Below are 20,510 nucleotides of genomic sequence, written 5' to 3'. Positions count from 1 at the left end.
AGCCCAGGTGGATGAGTCAGAGTGGGGTCACAAATAGTTAATGTGATTTAGAAACCCCCCCACCACGCACATAGCACCTCACGAAAGGAAGGAAGAAAAAAAAAAGGAAAAATAAAGGCCAAATACACCCAGAGCTGCCAGTGCAGCAGCTGCTCAGGGAGGAAAGGCAGGATCAATCTCCTCTGTCAGAAGAGGCCCATAGCTGTCGGGGTACCCAGACCCACTGGACAAGGGGCAACAGGAACAGATCTGTACTCCTGGGGAAATCAAGCCCTCCCCACTATAGATCCAATCTAGACGTGACATATCCGATACAGCATAACGAGGTGCTTCCATGCCCACACCACCACCACAAACAAGCCTCCTGCTTATAGACAAAAAAAGAAATATATATGGTTTTCTTTAAATCCACCACCCATTCCACCTCCCCCTCACTTCCAGCAGTGAAAACAGCTTCTGTCCAACTGTCACGTGAGGTTGAAGCAGAACTGACAAGAAAGGCAGCTTTGTGCGAGTGTCCCTGCCGTTCCCCCGTCGACGACGCACGCGGAGAGCGGGGACAGAACGCGACGAGGGGCAGAGGACGAAAACCCCAGCATAACGCTGCACATGCTGACCGCGTGCCAGCCACTGCCTGCTCCTCGTGCTGGGCACTCGCCGAAAAGGTTTCAGCAAAATAATAGCAATCAAGTCCCAAAGGAGCATTTCTTCCCGTAGCAAGCCTCACTCTTCAAGCAGCAATCGAGGGTGCCAGCAGTGCTGCACGGTGCCCAGCCCAGCCACGCTGGCTGGATCCGAGCAGGTGAGCTCCACGCTACCTGCGTGAATTTGTTTGTACAATGTGGTGGGGACACAGACTAACACCTTAATGTGGGCTGGCAGCCCTTATTACTGTACCTCCATGCAGAGCTCTCCTGTTTATTCCTGCAATGACACCAGTAGCACAGCCCGTTGCTCTTTTTGAAGTAGGCTTTCATATTGCTACTTAGCAATTTGCTCCTCTTTCCCAGGATCTGAGGCTTCTGGTAGCACCATCTCCCTCCTGCACATTTTAACCACGTACATCACGGTTTAGATGGTGCACCAGTTTGAATTCAAGGAGAACTGCTAACAATCCTCACTACATGCCTTGTGATATTTGGGTGTTATTTATTTAGATACACCATTGAAAGCCTTTCAGGACACCTCTTCCTCACCTACTGAACAGTCTATGAAGAACAGCACATACCAGAGAGGATGCATCCCACGAGGGGAGCACATCCTGTAACTGCACTTTCCTCAACTTGTCTGGGATCCAAGAGCCAGCAGACCCCCCAAGCAGCCCAGTATTCATAACAATTTCCCAAAGCAGGCATGAAAAGCCTTGGAGATTTACTGACTCGAAACCAGGAGGCAACAATCAATGGCACAACAAAGGTGATGAGCTGTGCCTGGGGAAGGGGCTGGGAGAGACCAACAGCCCGTGGGCACACACCAGGAGTGCCCAGGCACGCCGTCTGGAGAACAGACTGCCTTCTGTTTTTCATCTTGCCTCTCAAGGAAGATTAAAAAAAAAATCAACTCTGAATCTCTTTGAATCTTGTCACCAAAAGTTTTAAGACAGCAGGTCCACCTGAGAGAAGTGAGGAGATGTCTCCAGCTACAAACCAGACATCTCCAGTATAAAACCATACCCCACAGCCACCAAGCCACTTTCCCTCCCCAACATTCATCAGCATCCACACTAACCTCATCCCCCTCAAATCGCCCGATATTTACACAGCACCCAGAAGAGCTGTAGGGGGAGCAGAAAGCTCCCATGCCTGTAGAACAGCGTTTCTCCTGCACTTGGCAGCCGAGATGCAGAAATCCCAAGGGCAGCACGTGCCGATAGGAATCTGCTCCGGGCAGCTCTGCAGAGCTCCCGCACGCTGTGGGAATTCCCGATGCACCAGTAGTGCCAGGAAGGTGGAATTCAATGGGGTTTTACAGAACCAAGCAGAGGAAAGGAAGGGTTAGTGGGGAAAATACCACAATCAAGAGCAACCTATTGCCTGCTGTCTGCACTTTCCAACCGATTAAGTGAAAGGACTGGGGAGGGCGTGGAGGAAGGAATTTTGCTAACTAAATCCTGAGAATATAGGAGAAAGTGGGGGAGGAGAGAACCACAACAGCTGAATGATGTTCGGCAGCAAATATGCTTTTTTACTCTCACAGTAACAAAAATTCATGGTTAGTAAACAGGTGGAGAGACGACTCTTAAAAGGAACAGCTGAGAGATTGATTTGAGAATGAGAAGAGGCTCATTTTGAAGGAGTGAAAGCTCTACCCCGTGTAGCTATTTGTAGCTGGTAGAATACACTGGATTTCTTGCCTTTATCACCACAAACAAGAGGCTGTTTGTAATGTAAAGCTGCAAGTTACACGGCCAGTACCAGTGTCTGTTCCTTTATACTTCATCTCCCAATTTTATCATAAACAAACACACAGCTTACGGTTGCCTATAAATTTCATCCTCAAACTCTTCAGAACAAAACACCATGTACTTTAATCTTAATGTACTTCCTATCAAAAAGATCCTGCATGCAGGGTTTACAACTACTAAGCAGCAGTAGTTCCATGAGATAAGTTATCCTTGTTTTACAGAAGAAACAGAGGAACAGAGATTATATAACTTATCTGGAGAAAGGGGGGAGGAGGGGAGCGTGACCTGCCCCAGTTTCAATTCTGATTTTTCCAGTCCCCCAAGCTGTGCTGAAACCACTTTTGGATCTTCAGCAGCTACTATAGGGAGAGTATCTGCAAAAATGAAGCCTGACGCTTAGTTTTAATAAAACTTGCACACTGACATTTGATAATCAGGACATGAAAAACCCCACATGTTTAAACAGCTCAGAGAACTTAACAGTAGGTGCTTGTGCACCTGTAATTCTTTGTGCACTACATTTTACACAAAACCAGGAGACTTCACAAGTGCTCTGTTCAAATACCATATGGTGCAAGCAGAGGTCAGTCCCAACAGAACAAAGGAGTAAACAGGAGTTTGCAAGAAAACTAAGACAGACCCAATTGTTTTATGTACATAGAAGAGAGAAATATATAAGCTCATGCATGGACATACAGGTACATACACTTTTAGCTAGCATATGATGCAAAGCAAGGAACTCCTTCAGCTACCAGTGAAGGCTGGTAACACCATGTGGAGGCAGGTGCAGACAACAGCCTCCCTTCTAATGCACAAATTTATTATCAGTCTAAGATTATCTCGTCACTTATGAGAAAATAAATGTATAAATTTCCTTAAAATACATCTTGACTTGCTAATCTTTATTCCACGACTACACCAGAAGGCTGCTACAGGCATTGTTTCACAGAGCCTTACAAAGGTTACATTTATAAAAGCCTCTACCTCTCATAAAAAGAGGAAAGGCTTAAAGAGTTTAAATTTGGCGTAGCAAGAAAACTTGCATACAGATTAGCCAATTTATTTCCTACGATGTTGCAAGATACTGTTTTATTAGCTTCATTTGTCTTTAGCAGCACTGGAGACCAAGGTAACTACAGCTGAGTTGCTGGAGCCCATATGAAAAAAAAGCTTTTAAAAAACTATCTTGTTATTCCTGCACTTACAAATCGTTTGTTTGTTTTTTAAAAGGCTTGCTTATTTGAAGCAAATGAAGCTTTAAAAAGCCAGCTAGCTGCTGGCAAATATTTTAGACCATTTCTCCACTTCAAAGACTGTCCATATCAGAGATTCTGCAAAGTCCACAGCGCACTAAACTGACACAAATCCCAGACAGAAACAGAGCTTACATTTAACCTAATAGCAAAATTCAGCTGAATTATTAATATTCTTCAAATTAAGATTTCACTTAGCTCTCCAGGTGTACTGTATTAAATCTTATTACCATTTTGTTAATTTTCAGCACACCCGTGCAGCCAAGATCAAAATCAGGGAGAAGACATGGAAACTTGGCACCAGTGATGACAGTTTTGACACCGACTTCAAGGAGGCAGAACTTCACCCTCGGTCACTCCACTTCAGCTCATTTTTCCTTCTTTCCTCCAGCTCTTTTTTTCCTTCATATCTCTTATGAAACGCACTGAAGCTCCAGCGAGTTCCCAGCCCTCGAACAACGTGTTCTCAAGCTAGGCAGCAGAGAATGCCAATACAAATGAAATCTGTGCTGCAGCTTCTACAGAGCTGGGACCACTTTACATGGTTCTGTCAGATTTTTTTTTTTAAAAACGGCTACAATAAAAGTGAGCCATCTTGTTTCCTTCGAGTGAAAAGGCTTTGAAAGCGGAAAAAATACAAAGCAGCTAATCATAATGTGTTGCAGTGAATCCCTCGTCTGCGTATTTCGCTTCCTGCTTCCAGTTAGCACCGAGCACACGAGACCAAAACGCAACATCAGATCCACATGAAATTCTGTGCCTAGTCTGCAAACCAGTTACCATGACTGCACATGCAAATTGGTCAGATAAAAGCCAGTCAGAGGAATAATTGGCTATTTGGAGGTACAAAATGACTAATCTATCACAGCCACCACATAAGTGTTTTTTCCTCCGCTTCATAATTGTGCCACTTAATTCTCCAAGTCCAACCTAATATTTGGGATGCAATATGGCACCGTAAATACTGTAACGAAGCAGGAGGCAGGCTCCATTCGGTGCCCCACAGCCCTGCAGCACAAGTGCAGATGTTCAGCCTGTGGTCCCCACGGAAGTCACGGGACAACTTCTAAAGGTGAGTACAAAAAACAAGCCCGTTCACGGCAGTTTTACGCGGAGAACTGCACATCCTCAAGAAAAGCCCTAGGAGCCACCAGTGCTGAAAACCCCAGTTTAGGTCTCACTTTACTGTCTGTGCCATCAGCTCCACCTGTGAGCCCAACCAGGACAGGTACCCTCTCCTAAACAGAGGACCTTCAACAATCATCCTTCAGCATCACGCTCCTGATGCTATTCTAACAAAGAATACCTTCTAAAAGTCACAGCATTGCAGAACTCTAACCTTTCCCCCCCCCAGCAAAAATTTGGCACAAGTATACACGAGAACCATCGCTCTCCAGGAACTTTTATTTAGCCTTTTCATTGCTACAACCAGTTTCATTCCAGGTCCTTATGACTAAGGCAGGAGCAAAGCATTAGTCATTCTTTCCCCCCTCCAGGAGACAACGGAAATCAGTGACAAATGAGTTCCCTCATTGGCAAGCACAAAGACTAGCTAGCTTCAACTTTAAGGCCACTTTAACTTACTAAGCTACCACCCATTTTCCTGCTGAAAGTACTAATAATTTTCTTTTAATGCTTTCTTCGTGAGATGGGGAATTAATCAACTACGGCAGATTTTTAGAAGAATATAAGAGTAATGTGAAGGGGGGGGGGGAATCACAGAATACATTCTCAGCCTTTAAAAAAAAAAAAATTGAAAACTCTGTTCATTGGGACAAGAGCTGGTAGCACATCTACCACATTTATCAGTTGTTCTACAGATTAGAAACAAACGTAAATGGGTTCTCTTGTGGCAACAGGCTCACCTGTGTGGACAGAAACAAGCCAAAGCACATCAGTGCTTCCCAACAGAGGTAACCCTGTTTGGGACAGGGGGTCACAGTCTTCAACCAAAGCACTGCCTGGGCAGTCCTTATCACACAGCTTTCTGATCTTCTCTTTCCTTGCATTTCCTGATGAATCCATATGCGCCACTGGAGATGGGATTTGGCATGCATGCTCAGATTTAAAAACCCTCTGCCCAGATGTGCTAATCCCCTGTGGCACCCTGCTTTACCATACGTGACCTCCGATGGCATGATTTGACAAGGTCAATGACTACTGTGGCACAGAGGTTGCTTATGCTCACTGAAGTCTCCCATGTGCACACAAGAGGGTCCCTCCCTCTCTTTTAATGCAATTAAATGCTTTTTATTTAGAAATTTGCACAATTCATGTGCAATTTTCTCACCCTCCCCACACAACCAGCCTCCATTAAAACCATTTTCTGCAGCAGAGTCATCATTTAGCTGGGCTCAAACACTGATCTTATCCTCCCAACACTTTCTTCAATCCCTCCGTGGGATTAAAGCAAGGAAAAGTGACACTGATGAGAAGAGCTGCTTCTTCCCCCACTCTTTGGATTTAATATTCAACATGTGCTTCTCCTTCACGCAGCACAAGGAAAGGAAGGAAGTTTTGGAAGAAAGAAAGGAGAAAAGAACGGAAGACTAAAAAGAAGGAATTCTTGTGTAAACTGAGCTATAAAAACCATGTACAGACTGAACTACTTCTAACTTTTTGCTATCTGTAGGGTTAGAGACCTCATCCACATGAAGCCCCTGACCAAGCACAAACAGGAGCTTGTCTCTTCTTCTACCCCATCAAAATTAAATTAATCAGCAAAAAGAATGTGGAAACTGGGTTTTCAGAGCAATTAAACTGCAAGCAAAGTTTAAATTTCCAAGTGATCCTTTCTACCCCTGTAACACTCCACGTTTGGCCACGGCAGCTCAACTCCACAAGCTGAACTCAAACCAGCCTCCCAAGAGCCGTTACAGCAGCACGGCCACGTTACACCACCATTTCCAGTGGATCCCCCACTCTGATGGCCTAAAGCACACGACGAACACTTGGCTACAACATTCAGTATCAATGCTCAGCAGCTCCTCAGCCCCTTCCCCCGTACCAGGAGGGCGTTTGCATGGCCCTGCAACACTCCAGGACCAGGGAACTGGGGAATTAGCCTTCGTTGCAGCATAAATGCCGGTGCCAGCACCCAGGAGGCAGTAGTGCCAGGCAGCCCAGGCACGAGAGGACTGTCCCTTTCAGCAGAACCACGCGCTGATGGGTGGCAGCGGCCACTCGCTGCTCCGCCTCCCTGCTGCTGCACAGTGGGGAGTTTCCAAGCAGTGTGGAAGACCAAGCAGGTTAGCTTTGCAAAAGGCCACCGGCCAAAACACAGAGCTGTTCTCGCAGTTTGTTTCTTCTCTCACCGGCTTCCCCTCTCTTTAAACAGAAAGATTTTGGATAAAGGGCTGGGGAGGCATCTGTCACCACGCTGCCACTGCTGGCCCCGCACTGTGAGAGGGGCTGGGAGCGCATCCTCGGCACGGCAAGCGGGCCTGCAGCACGGAGATGGAGCACGGAACAAAAGGGAAAATAAGGTCAAACCAAAAAAAAAAAAAAAAGAAACAAGAAGCAGCCAAGATGAGAGAAATGACAGATACAAACGCACACAAGAAAAACCCCAACAGGCAGCTCGTTAGCACTGAAGTCGAGCACATGGAAAAAGAGAAGAATTTACTTCTTCCTCAACCGGAATGTTTGCATAATTGTCACTTTCAATTTTACATAATTCCCTTTCCTACGCATTTGTTTCATGTCTAGGCCACCATGCATGAAATAAATCCCTGTACCAGAGCACGGCCTGTCTGTACGACACGCGGCGCTAAGGAGGTCGGGCTTCCCGTTTATTCCCTATCACATTCCCCGCAGGTGTGAACAATGCTTTATCAGACCTGAAATAGAAGCAGCCAGAGAGATATCCGCCCAGGTCGGGGTGTGTTTGCCTAGGCAGATTTTTCTAAAACCATAAAGCAAAGTAAGTAATTACTTCAGCATTAGTTAGATACCATTTTTCCCCTTCACTCCACAGGGCACACTGAACAAGCGCCGCACCGACGGGTAGCTCAGCCTGAAGTTGTAGGGTTTTTTTGTTTTGGTTGGTTGGTTTTATACCCGAAGTGATGCATGTAGTTTTGATTAGGCTCAAATTTTCTTCACATTTAGTGCTGATACCCTGGTGCCCTATTAAAAAAAAGCTGCATTATAAACCGAGACACTGAAATATCAGCACCAATTAGGTCTTTCAGATACACGTTTTTAAACACTTCAGAGAAAAATCTACACCAAAAAGTGGGGACAAAGGATGAACTTTCAACATTAAGAGGAGCAGCACTAAGTAACTGGGCACCCAGAATCTCATTCTGTAATTAGAAAGAGAGACAAAACATTCCAATGACCATAATCTACAGAAAACACAACACTATTTCTTTATTCAGGCTGAAAAAAATAGAAAACAGGAAGATTAAATGCTGTTAAACACAGATGATATTTAAAGTTCATTCAGCTTTAAAACTTGACAACATATTATTAGAGGAACTAGAAAGTCTAAAAAAAATCCGCACGTCACTGCAAAGATTTTACCTTATAATTCAGCCGTAACCCAAATTCTGCCCTTCCTGGGAGCTATCTGCATCCCCCAGAACAAGGAAGGCGAACGGCTGTAGTTTGGCAGCTGCCTGGGCAGTGTGAGCAATGGGATGGCGATTCACTGGTCAGGAAAATCTCCGACCAATTTCTCTCCTTTTCACCAGCTCAGGAATACACTGCAAGACAGTGGCATTTGCTCTTTTCAAAAAGGCTCGATCGTCATGAAGACATGCAGCCAGCTGTGTTTTCTTTTTTTTTTTTTCCCCTGCCTTTTTGCTTCCAGAGGCACACTGGTTAAGCTGCGCTGCTGCACGCTGTCATTCTCCCCAGACACGTCAATCTGTTTGTCTTACATGGGGGAAGGGAGAAAGGCACAGTGCTCGCTGCCATCGGGAAGGACAGCCTCACGCCATGGCCGACCCAACCCCTAAATACGTACAGGGATGCTCCAGTGCAATTGGTAAAATACGCTACACTTTATTTTTTCCCCCAGGTCTGCATTCTTATTGGCATGCTTTTTGTGTCTTGCTTTATGCTTTAGGCACAGACTCATTATTCCTACAGTATTCAGCAGAGACTGAGTGAAGAATCACATTTTGCTTATGTTCTCAACCTCGCAAAGGTAATACTATGAAAAACACCAGTGACTTCAGCTGCTAAACATTTATAAACAGGGAATGGGAATTTTAACATACACATGCACAGAGGGAGGGAGATGTAAAAGAACAAAAAGAATTTGTGTATCGCTTGAGACAAAAATGTATTCCTCCATCTCAGTGCTCGCTCCTTTTGGCCCAGGTAAGCACACGGAAACAGCAAACACACGCTTGCTGTAATTAGCAGAAAATCAGAATTACGTAAAAACCAAACTGTGAACAAGGAAAAAAAATCTGGAAAGCTGCATTTACTTGCAAGAAGCATACCAAGAGAAGCTGCTGGCTTACTGCTCCCGACGCTGGAGCACACTCCCCATGACTGCATCTTCACAAGCCCATGCCTGGTGCCAGCTCCATCAATGGGGAGGACAGGACCACGGAGGAGAGGACAGTGCAGCTCCCAGCACCCCTCCCCAGCTTTGCTGCCTGCTTCCATGAAGCCCAGATGTGGCACTTCCCAAAAATTGGGCCTGGCCGGAGGCAGACACACAGCTCCCCCATGCCACACACGCAGGGCTTCCCCCCTCCCTGTGGTCCAGTGCACAACCTCACACCTCCATGCGGCCGCAGTGCCACCTGCCCCGTAAGCAATAAAAGGAAAGGGACAATCTCTCCAACAATACACACGACAAACAGTTTTGAGAAAGACCTGAACAACCAGTAGCATACAGGATGGCTTGCCTCAAAGCAAGGCATGCCCAGGGACCAGGAACCTCATAACCACAGGGACAAAAAGCTCAGGCACCGCACAGCCATTGATGTGCTTCTCAGCACATAATACAGTGAAGCTAAGAAGGCAAGGATGCTGCTGTCTGAAAACAGCTTTTTTTTTCTTTTTTGTTTAAAAAAGACCAACTTCAGCAACTTCAGAAATAATTCTTGGGAACCTATTATGAAAACAAGCTCCATACAGTTGTTTATCTGAGGTCATCATCTGGGAGTTTACATTAGACATAGGCCCTCATTACACTAGTTCATAACCTCTGCTTTGGAAATGGCATGCTCTGTACCTGCCAAAACACAAGCTCATTTTTTAACTGAGGGTTTGATGCTAACACGAGGCTCTAGAAAACCTCATCTCCCAACAGCTGCTAAAGATATCATCTTTTCCTGCAAAAAGCCTAAAACTCATACAGATGATTTCATAACAGTCATGGGAACCTTTTCCTGATCGACGCTGTGAGCGCTTTTGGCTGGATGCAAATACAAAAAATGTAAATTTATAAGTCGCTTACCCTACGTGACTTAGTGTCACTTAGCGTCACCCAGCGATGTGGAAGCAAAGTCAGAGCTGTATGAACCCAGTCACAGACCATGTGCAGCCCAGGGGCGCTTGTTTCTGTTCCATTAACCGCCTCCCCGACACAAACAGCACAGGAAACATCGGTGTCTGCTTCGCAGCCTCAAAATGGTTCTCCGAGGTGCATCGATCCCGCAGGGGCAGCAGGCCCCACAGCAAGGAAAAGGACCGGAAAAGGCTGCTCACCTCGGATCTGCCGTCAGGACCTGCAGCGCCAGGCTGCGGGCAGCACCCCAGCAATAGGGCTTGAACAGGTTCATCGGTGCCCGCTGGAATCAGCGCCACCACCACGCACACACTGCAAACATACAGACATCTGCAGAGTTTGATGGATGAGCTGATAGCAGGCACGTTATAGAATCCATCTGGTTGGAAAACCATTGTCATTTTCAGCTAAAAATCACATTTGCAAACTCAGATCACAATTTGGTGCTATTTAGCTTCAGACTAGAATACCAGAGCAAATGTTATTCTTTTTCCTGCAGAGAACCTTGCAAAATATTCAGTAACTCGACACTAATAGCAGAGTGATTTTTTTTCTAATGCACCAAATGCCTTACTAAGTCTGACAAAAAAAGGAAGGAGATTTTTGCCTATCTTGCAACAAAACCTCTCTTGAGATATGGGTCTGTTCTGCATCAGGAGAGTTCCCTAGTAAATGCCTGAACGAGTGCTTCTAGGAGAAGCAAGATTATAAATCCCAGGCATCAGTAAGGAAAAGGGAGAAAAACTCCCCAAACCCAGACATGTATTTTAACTCTAAGGAGACAGAGAAGTGAAGCCCAGGAAAATCTATCACTGACCTTATACTTGCAGTGCTACGCAGATGCAGCATGCTCATGGGTAACGCATCCCCTGCGAGACACGCTTACACACCACAGTAAGAACCTGCTGTGGGGGAAAAGGGGGAAAATTTCGCTAGTGGTTCACCCTGGGAGATTTCTACCTTGGCTGCAAGCCACTGAAGTGACAAAGGAGGCCGAGAGACGCTGATGCATGCACGTGCTCCCAGCTCCTGCACCGCCACGAGAAGCGTGGCACCATCCCATCCCCTGGGAGCATCCAACTGGGACAGCACGTCCTCAGCCCAGCACCGCCACGGCTCCTAAGCGCTAGAAGGCACGAGGACATCTTCTACCCGAGGATCACATCACTCCCGGGGTGATTTAGCAACGAGAGGAGGTCTGCCAGGAGCGAGGGACATGCCAGCCCTCCGCAGGCAGCCGCGTCCCAGCACCTCCAGCCTCGGCGGGTCGAGGCGAGGCTCACGGCAGGAGACGGACGTGCCCAGAGCTCCGGCAGGAAGCTTGTGGCAGAGTCAGAAAGAAAACCCCATTATCTCTCCTTCCGGTCCCCTCTGCTAACCGCTAGACCACAGAACACTTTTATTGTAGGATAACATTACAACAAATAGCTATTTTCTGTTAGCAGAAAACCCACACCTTGCAGTTTTACTTTTAAAACTCATTTATGCTCCAACTCCATAAGAATGCAAGCCAGTCCTGTGACACAGCATAAACAATTCTCCCTCCTTTTCATGCCCCAGTTTTATTAAGTAATCCCCATAAAAGCAATTACTGAGCTTTGGACTGAAAAATAACTAGAAAAAAAAGCGACAGCAAATTCTGTGCATCTTCATTTGCATACGGATTCCCTCCCTCCCCCTTTCTAAGGTTTTTGCCATGAGGTCTTTTATGTCTCTTTCAATAATCATATAATTATATGATTCCTAAAGTACATGCTGGCAACACTTCAGGGGATTTTAGTCATTACAGGTGACAAGACTTCTCTCGTGTCTAATGCTCGCTAGAATTTCCTTCCACTTCATTCACAGACAAGACGATGAACTGACTGACACCCAAAAAACCCTCTTCCGGACACATTTTGGGGTATCGGCCCTCTCCCTTCTCCATTATGGATCCTGGGAGCTAGACAGAAATGAACTGCAATGAACTTCAACTGGAATGAAGCATTTTTTCAATTAGGCGGCCCATCATTTTTCCCAGGCACCACGTCCAACTATTTTAATGGCTTTCACATTTTTTCTTTAATTTTACAATCTGAAAGAAATGCCAAGGTTCCATCAAAGACCAAGAATGCTGTAATTCTATTTCTTCCTATGGTTGCAAGTTATTAACAAGCTGTCAAAACACCATAATTATTTTATATCAGGTTTGACTGATTCCATAAACATCTCTTAGCTGCACACTATCTTGCTTCTCGCTCCCCATGTGCAAGTATGTGCTCGGGCTGCATGGAGAAAAGAGGCTGCACATCCTCTTAGACAGCAGAGCAAGAGACATTTATGAGCTCCAAAAGAAATCAACAGCAATAGCGCATTTATAAGCTGATGCACTTGGTACCACTGTGTGGTTTAATAAAATGTTTCTTCCCCTAAATTGCTTTGGGTTTTTAGCTCTCCTGTAGAAAAGAGAGCTACCAGGGAAGACCCTACGATCTCACTGACCAACAGGAGGGGTTAAAGAAGTGACCTCGGGGTCCAACAGCACACCACAGCCCGCTGAACACCCAGAAGCCCTAAATAATCATCTGTTTCCCAGCCTGAGCTTCATGTTCCCTCCTAACCTAAGCATCTTCTCGCTAAGCAGAGGCTAAAACAGAGATACATTAGCTTCAGAGCAAACCAACCTATGTTTAAAGGTGAAAAAATAAATAAAAACCACCAAACAATTACAGTCATTTTTACAGATCTGGAAAGAACATCTGTTGGAGGGGAAGATAATGCAATGATATCCAACTGCAAGCACTACAGGCGTTGCATTTAGACTACAGGCACGAGCACACCATGTATGTATTTTCTGCACGTCTCTATCACAGCACGTTCAGCAAAGAGCACCGGCACCATCCTGCAAGGCATGTGCTGGGCAGAGGAGACGAGCAGCTCCCTAGGCCTGGTGACAGAGCCCAAGAGCCCCTAAAATAGAGTGTTTGACTTCAAATTGCCACGTCTGTGTGGCATGACTAAACATAGGCAGCACAAGATTAAAAAAGCTTTGCTTTGAGCACAAAGGGAGAGACAGGAACAGTGCCATAAGCCCATGTTTTGCAGCCAGCAGCGCAGGGAAATCATTTTGATCCCTTCAATCCCCTTATCCATGCCAACCACTGACCTTGCAGACGCAACTTTTGTTCAAGTTTAGTCTCTCTTTGGCTTGAAGCAAAAAAGAGCTGCACAGGAAACACTCTCCATTCAGCCCGCGCCACGCCAGCGCTGCACACGAAGCTGCCTCGGTGCCTGTTCTCACCCAGCACTTCTGAACTTCGGATCCAGACTGTCCTAAATAACCAAGTCCCCAAACCAACGCTCTCCTATCCCCAGGCTCGGCACAACGTCAGCCCAGCACGTTCCTCCCAGCTCCCACGGCCACCAGCCCGGAAGGCACTGACCGCAGCCCCACGCAGGTCGTGCGTTGCAGAGGCACCTCCAAAGTCATTTAATGCTCGCCTCCACGTTACACCTGTTGGATTAGCGACACCAAAACTGGGTCTCCTTTCGCCATCTGAACAGCATTCTTAAAAGTTCATTGTTTTTGTAAAAGAGGCTGGTTTTCAAAGAGATGGAGCAGGGCAGGTAAAATAGCATCCAGGCTGCACGAGGAGCACGGCTGGAACAGTCGAGGCTCCCGTTGTGCTGGAACACAGCAGAGCCAGAAGATATTTAATCGGCAAGAGCCACTTCACCTACATAAAACTCTTTTATACCTTTACTGTGATAAACTGGAGGCATTAAAGTGCACTGAATTGGAAATTGTTCTCACTTACAGCGGGATGTTCTCATACGACTGATACCAAGGTGCACGTCCTCTGTACTGTATTTCAAAAAACTTTATTTAAAAAAGAAAGGGGAAAAAATGTATCACATCGGGCAGGATAGGCTGTTTTGGTTTGGCCCATGCTGTTCGCTCCCTAGTGCTCGCTGCAGCACTCTGGACAAAGTGCACGAAGCTCCGAGCCACTGCGGCAGCTGCAGCAAGGACCTCACCACGGCACCTCTTCGGATCCACAAACATGCAAAGCCCACCCAGACCACCAAGCCTGAGGCAGAGGGAAGCAGCCTGCGGCACCCGGACAACCCAACACCCCACGCCAAGGATACCAAGAGGAAAAAACCACCCCAAAACGTTTATATCGCAGGAAGAAGCGAGATCGCTGCAGGTACCTTAGCACAAGGGTAACTCTGCAGCCTGGATGTCGCATCTCCATAACTCTGTGAGTTTTTAAAGAGGGACAGTCGTGCGGTACGTCAGCCCTTCTGCCAGGCAGGCAGGAATCTACCAAACTGCTATACGCCAGGCTAAGCCCATCCTACTGGGCTCCCTTTCTCACTGTTATTTTCCCAATAACACCAAAAACACCAATATTCAGCCTCATTCTGCGAAATAACTGAGATTAAAAATAAAAAGAGGATCTCATTAGCATACTGGGAGGACGATAAAGTTTTCAGTTCTCTCTAGACATGAAGTCAAGTGCATTAGTACAAGTAAACGCTAATTTGGATCAAGTATCATCTATCATTTGGATTAAGTGGAACACTAGCTTTATTATGGCCCTTTTATCCAAAAATCTTATCTGTGCAATACACCATACTGTCTGTTTTTAAGTATATATCTTTTAAATGAATTATAATTCATCTTCTCAACTTCTCTGTGCTCATTTACCCACATTTCAACAAGCTTCATCTCACCTTTTACCACACGTTTCAGGCCGCTGAAGAAAGGCTGAGCAGCTATGCTGCAGAGAGCTCATATAGAAGAATTTTCTAAGACTTTAAGAGGTCTTTTTAAGAGGTCTCAGCAGGGATTTTCACCTGGATTTTGAAAACCTTGGGCGTTCCACAGCTGGGCCTCAGGTAAGGAAGCCACTTCCCCTCTCTGATGACACCACAGCTATGTTAAATGGCACTAACGCTGATAATACCACGCTGGCAGTACCTGTACTCACCGTGCACGCTGCCACTCCTGTTGTGCAACTGGCCCCGCATGCGGTGACACCAACAATGCCACCCGGTGACAACAATACCACCCGGTGACAGCCGCGCCACTGCACAGCTCTGCCTCTGCACCGCCCGGCCGGATTTGCTGATGGGGCAATAAGCTCCAGCTCCAACAGCAGAGCCAGATCCTCGCTCATTGCCGTGCTTTGCAGGACACCCAGCTCCTCGTGCTCCTGCCCACATATAGTGCACGAGGCCAAGCAGATGTTCAGTCTCTGCAGAACGTGCCCCTCGGAGCTGCTTTGCTTTAGCTCCTCTGTCTTAACAGCCTCTTGCTCCTCAACAGCAACCAAAACACACTGTAAGTACCTGCTTTGGAGAAGATGCAAAATCAACAGTGAGGAGAATAAATCAATGGGGGCTAACAATCCTTCAGGAAAACCAAAAGGCACTGAGAGCCTTTACAGCACTGTCTAGAAATTACTAGCTTTCCTAGCTTTTCTTAACTGCCCATCAGAAATACTAACTTGATACACAATCACTTGGCAATTAAGTAGAAGGAAAAAATATTTTGAAGTGTAGAAGCCTGTTTTAAAACAGAAGATGAGGCACAGAAAATGCCCAGCGCAATGCAGGCGCACAGCGATACGATCGTAAACCAGCAGCTACCCAGCCAGGCCAGTGGAACTAGCACAAAACCTTTGGAACAGGAAGTTGCAGTTAAATACACTGGTTTTCTTATCAATGAGAGATCAGAGCAACAGTAACAGCACAGTGTACAGCACACATGTGAGAACAGCCTTATCAAGATAACAGCTGAAGAACTCATGGATGCTGGCCAGAAGCCTGCGATCACCGTGGGGCTTTCTGAACCCGGTGACACCGGAGTGACTCCAGAGTGACACCAGAGCTGTGTCAGCGCTGCCGGGAATCCAGGTGGGAGCAAATACAAGAGGGGGCAAAGCTCTCGCCCCCCCGGGGGCTGGGGGTACCGTCCTGCTGGCGACGGCAGCGCCGCTTCCACGAGCTGGGCGCAAAGTCAAGGCCTGGCTTTTTGGCCGGGGGACCTACCGCCACGCACCGCGCCGCTCGACGCGTGTTTGCAAGCGGATCCTCCAGGAGATGCTATAAATAGGTTAAACATTCCTTAAAGGGGGGAAAAAAAAGGAAAAAGAGAAACCACAACCCTTACGTACACACCACGAAAGTTAAAATTTCCACAGAGTGTTCCAAAGCTTTGCTGGAATCTGTAAAATTGATAAACAAAAGCCAAAAAGAAAACACAACCCCTTGTCTTTACAACTACTTTGGGAGAACAATTGCTCTCAAAGATCGCATTCATTAACATTCTGATGAAGTTCCCTTTTAGGGCTGTTTTTTGTACTTGAAAGGAACAGCGATGATCAGAGAGAGCCCTCAACTACCGACTCACTCATTTAGCTTCTCTCACTCTGATTCACCAATCACCTTCAAGAATAATTAGCAGCTTCATCTGAACGTAATGAATACACACACATGCTCACATACGTGCCATTCATTTCGGGAGGCGGCCAGAAATCCCCCGTTCCTCGCTGCGGCTCAGGACCCATCTCCTGGGCAGCACCAGCCATGTCCAAGCCGCCCGTGCTGGTGGTCAGGGCCAGCTCAGATCCCGGGTTTTCGGCCCCAAAGTCGTGGCCGGGTGGAAAACAAAATGCCCTGCATACCCACCAGCTGCACGGTGACGGATTTATTTGAGAAGATTCAGGGGAAGGAAGGGAAAGGGGAAGTTTTAATTTCGTACGCGCAGAAAGAGGCTGCTGCTGCATCCGTGGGCTTTTGGTTTTTTTCCTTAAAATATATATATAATCAAATCTGTCTTTACGTGAATAGGGGACCTGCAAATCGAATCACAAACAATGATCCCAGAAGTAAGATGCAATGTTTTCAGATGACAACTGCCAGGAAAACACTGCCATGCTAGTTAAATAAAAAAAATCCCGAATGCTCAAAATTCACACCAAGGAGCTAGAAGAGACTTCGTAAAGCCACCCCTCAGCACTAACCTTAACTGCTCGTATCACCAGGTCAACACGCGGGAGGCATACATAAAGCGCCCTTTATTTACAGGAACACCAGTGGTGAGAATTTTCTGAAGTGGGGAAGGGGAATTCACAGTATTTTGAGATAAAGAGAAAAACAAACAGAAAAACCCTTGCCTCTTCCAAACGTTTCTGTCAAAGTTCTGCCTAACCATTGAGAAATTTAATTTCCAGGGGGAAACCCAAAACCTAGCTAGCCTATTAAGCTTTATCGCAGATCACTGTAACATCTAATGAAAAACAAACTGAGAAGAACACAAGAAAGGATCACAATGAACTACCACATATGCAACAAAAGCTCCTTTTAGGATTATAAATTAAATAAAGCAGACTTTCTCAGTTCAGTACGGTTCCTAGGCTGGGCACTCACTTTTATCCTTCCTCCCCCTTCGCGTACATGGAGGATTTCAATTCTTATTTATTTCCTAAATGTCTTCGCAGCAGATTTTAAGTCCTCTTACAAAAATTAAAAATGTATATATATATACACACTGAAATGCAAATCTCCAAGCCAGAAGAAAACCACCTGTTGCAGTCAAGTACACTAGAGAGCACAGCTCCACACCACGCAAAATGACCTTGCAGTTTCAGTCATTTACATGGGCATATGCTGCTTTAAAGTAGTTTTGTCTCGATAATCCCCTTCGCTTGCTGCTACACCAAACCTGCCAGACGTCGCCCATTGTCAAAGGCAGTGCTGCACTTCTCGAAGGAAAACCCACACAATGCAGAGCATTTTCTCCTCCTTCCTGTTGCTGCAACTCATGAAATACACAAGATCATTAGGGCTCCCGGAGCGCCTCAAATGCGAGATACCTCCTGGGTCAGGACCCGCAGGAAAGCGGGGAGCGCTGCTCGTGCTGCTCCTTCTGATGGAGCAACTGCTACCCCGAGATGCTCAGGCACACGTATCCTCTTGCACGCAGGTAAATACAGTAGGAATCAATTAATTTCAGGTGCTAGTGTAAGAATTCCACAGGGAATAGTTCATAAAGATTTAAATACACTTTTTTTTTTTAAGGGAAAAAAAAACAGAAGTGCTTCCCCAGCCAGATGTCCTTTGGGGTGGCAGAAGTTTAAGGTCACCTTCTACCCTCACGTGCCCTATTATCAAGGTTACGGTTTGGCTGATTTGATAACAAGGCATATCCCATTTGAAAAGCACAGAGTTTCCCCTCCAGCCCTGGAGGGACTGTGCTATCATTTGAATTCTATTTCCTGATAATGTGCTCATCATGGTAGAAAATTTCTGCAAGAAGATGAATTTTACTTTCTTCACTGACAGCTCGGTAGAGACTCGGGGCTTTAATTGGACCTATCTGCTGATGCAGATTTGACTAAGAGCATACCCAAGAAAAAAAAATAATAACACAGACAGGTCTATGGCACTTGTTTAAAGGCACACAAAAGCGGATCGCCTGCTCATTATCAGCTGTGTGTAGACAAAGTAGCTGGCTTTCCTGCTAGGACAACACCCCACAAATGACGCTGCGAGAGGCCAAAGAATACCAGTCACCAACCCAGCACCGGTCACGTTCCCACTCCAGCACGTACACGCTGCTCACCACCTGCCTAATTTGTGTTTTTGTGGGCGAGCGGAGGAGGGCCAGGCTCCCCAAGCCACGACTCCGTCACCCCAGCATGGGAATTGATGGCCGAGGCACCAAGGACTTCCCGAGCGGGACGGTGGGCCAAAGGGGATCCCAAGGGCTGGGCGAAAGGTGCTGGGGATCCCAGGGCAAACTTGAACTTACTCACCAACCTCCACAAAATCCTTCATTACTGTAACGTGGGCTAACAGTGAGAGGAAATCTGCGGCAGAAAGCGCACCCAAAACTTTGCCCACGTTTTTTCAACGCAGCATGTCAAAGTGGTCAAAGGCACGGGGTGGCTCATATTTACTTGGAACTCAAGTTCCTGTGCCTACCGAGCGACTTGTTGGGTGCCCTCCCTCTCGACAGCTCACTTCTTCCCCTCGTACACAAACAAAACAAAAACCAAAAGCCAAAGTCTTCGTTTGTCAATGCCCCTCTGAAAATATTAAATTTCCTGCTCTGCTTAACTTAGCTCAGACAAGGCAGGCAGTATTTGCTCAGCAAATATTGTTTGTAATAAGTTAGACAAGCAATATTTTTTGCCAGCCTATTAACACCAGAAAAATATGTACAGTCAACAAGAGATGAAGAATTTGTTCAATTACTTCAAAAATGGGAATTACAACCAAGGGATTATTATCCATTTAAACATCTCTTTTCCACAAAATGTCAAACACTAGCCATTTGCTAACAATCTCCGGAGACAGATAAAGTAACGTTCTGGCAACGCAAACACAAACTCCACGAGCCGGGGGGGTGAACGGGGACCGGGGAGGGCGGGAGGGTGGGGGGACACGGGGTAAGGGGGAGCAGGGGGGCACCGGCCTGCAGCAAGTTGCCAGCGGTGCTGCCCGGCATCCCTCCGGGCTGACACCGCGATGAAGGCGCATTAATTGGCATCTACAAAAAATGCAGCAGCGTGAAAGCACCCTGATTCATTTTCCATTTTAAAAAAATATATTTTTTTTTTTATTATTATTATTTTATTTTTTGTCCCCAGCCCCCTTTCAGCTCCTACCTCCAGGGCTTCCAGGGTGTTGAAGCTGGCTATGGCAAAGCCATCGATCAGGTCCTCTTCCTGGGAGCTGGACTCGCGGCGGCGGCGGCGCGGGGGCCGGGCGGTGCGGGCGGCGGGCGGCGGGCCCCGCGGGGCGGTGCAGTTCTGCCCGCCGCCGTTCTCCTTGCCGGGGCTCGGCTCCTTCTCGGAGCCCGACGAGGGGCTCTGGTTCCGGGGGTCGCGGGCCGCCGCCTCCCGCCGCCGCACGCGGTCCCGCTGCGACCTCGACCTCCGGCTCTGCCGGATTTTGCCATCCATCGCCGGAGAAGAAGCAAATCAAAAATGAAAGGATGAAAAAAAAATAATAATAAAAAATAATAATATAGAGGAGGGGGGGTGGGAGGAGCGGGGGGGTGGGGGGGGGGATTAAAAAATAAAAATAAGGCCGGGAGCGGGGTGGGGGGGGAGGATGGGGGCGGGGGGGGCGCGGGGGGTGGAGAAAAGTCGCCCCCCTCCAACTCACCGCTTCCCCTCTCCAAACCCCGGAGCCCTTAAAAAAATAATAATAATAATTAAAAAAAAAAATAATCAACAACAACAACAACAAAAAATCCTGCTGTTCAGACCCTCGGATCCAGGGCGATGATAATCCACAGAGCAAGGCTGGGTGGCGGTGGGGCTCGCGGCACACACACACAAAAAAAAAATATTAAATCCACGGAATGACCTTGACAAAT

General features: G+C 46.8%; 1 protein-coding gene across 21 annotated transcripts in view; it reads right to left on the bottom strand.

Annotated features, from left to right (window-relative positions):
- The window catches only part of FBRSL1 (fibrosin like 1), a 518,463-nt gene extending 498,292 nt beyond the window's left edge, over window positions 1-20,171 (bottom strand). For 12 of the 21 annotated variants that reach the window (XM_066979011.1, XM_048063699.2, XM_066979018.1 and 9 more), the window contains exon 1: window positions 19,795-20,170. In XM_066979011.1, the coding sequence (XP_066835112.1) occupies window positions 19,795-20,091 (297 nt within the window). In that variant the 5' untranslated portion in view covers window positions 20,092-20,170. Of the gene's footprint in view, window positions 1-19,794 lie in introns of all 21 variants that reach the window. The other 9 variants (XM_066979016.1, XM_066979024.1, XM_048063692.2 and 6 more) reach the window with 5 other exon arrangements.
- Window positions 20,172-20,510: the final 339 nt, after the last annotated feature.

Source organism: Anser cygnoides, chromosome 17 (assembly GCF_040182565.1).
Source record: "Anser cygnoides isolate HZ-2024a breed goose chromosome 17, Taihu_goose_T2T_genome, whole genome shotgun sequence".
Classification (NCBI taxonomy): Eukaryota; Metazoa; Chordata; class Aves; order Anseriformes; family Anatidae; genus Anser; species Anser cygnoides.
The sequence above is the reverse complement of the archived record's forward strand: the minus strand, read 5'-3'. Positions and strand labels throughout refer to the sequence as shown.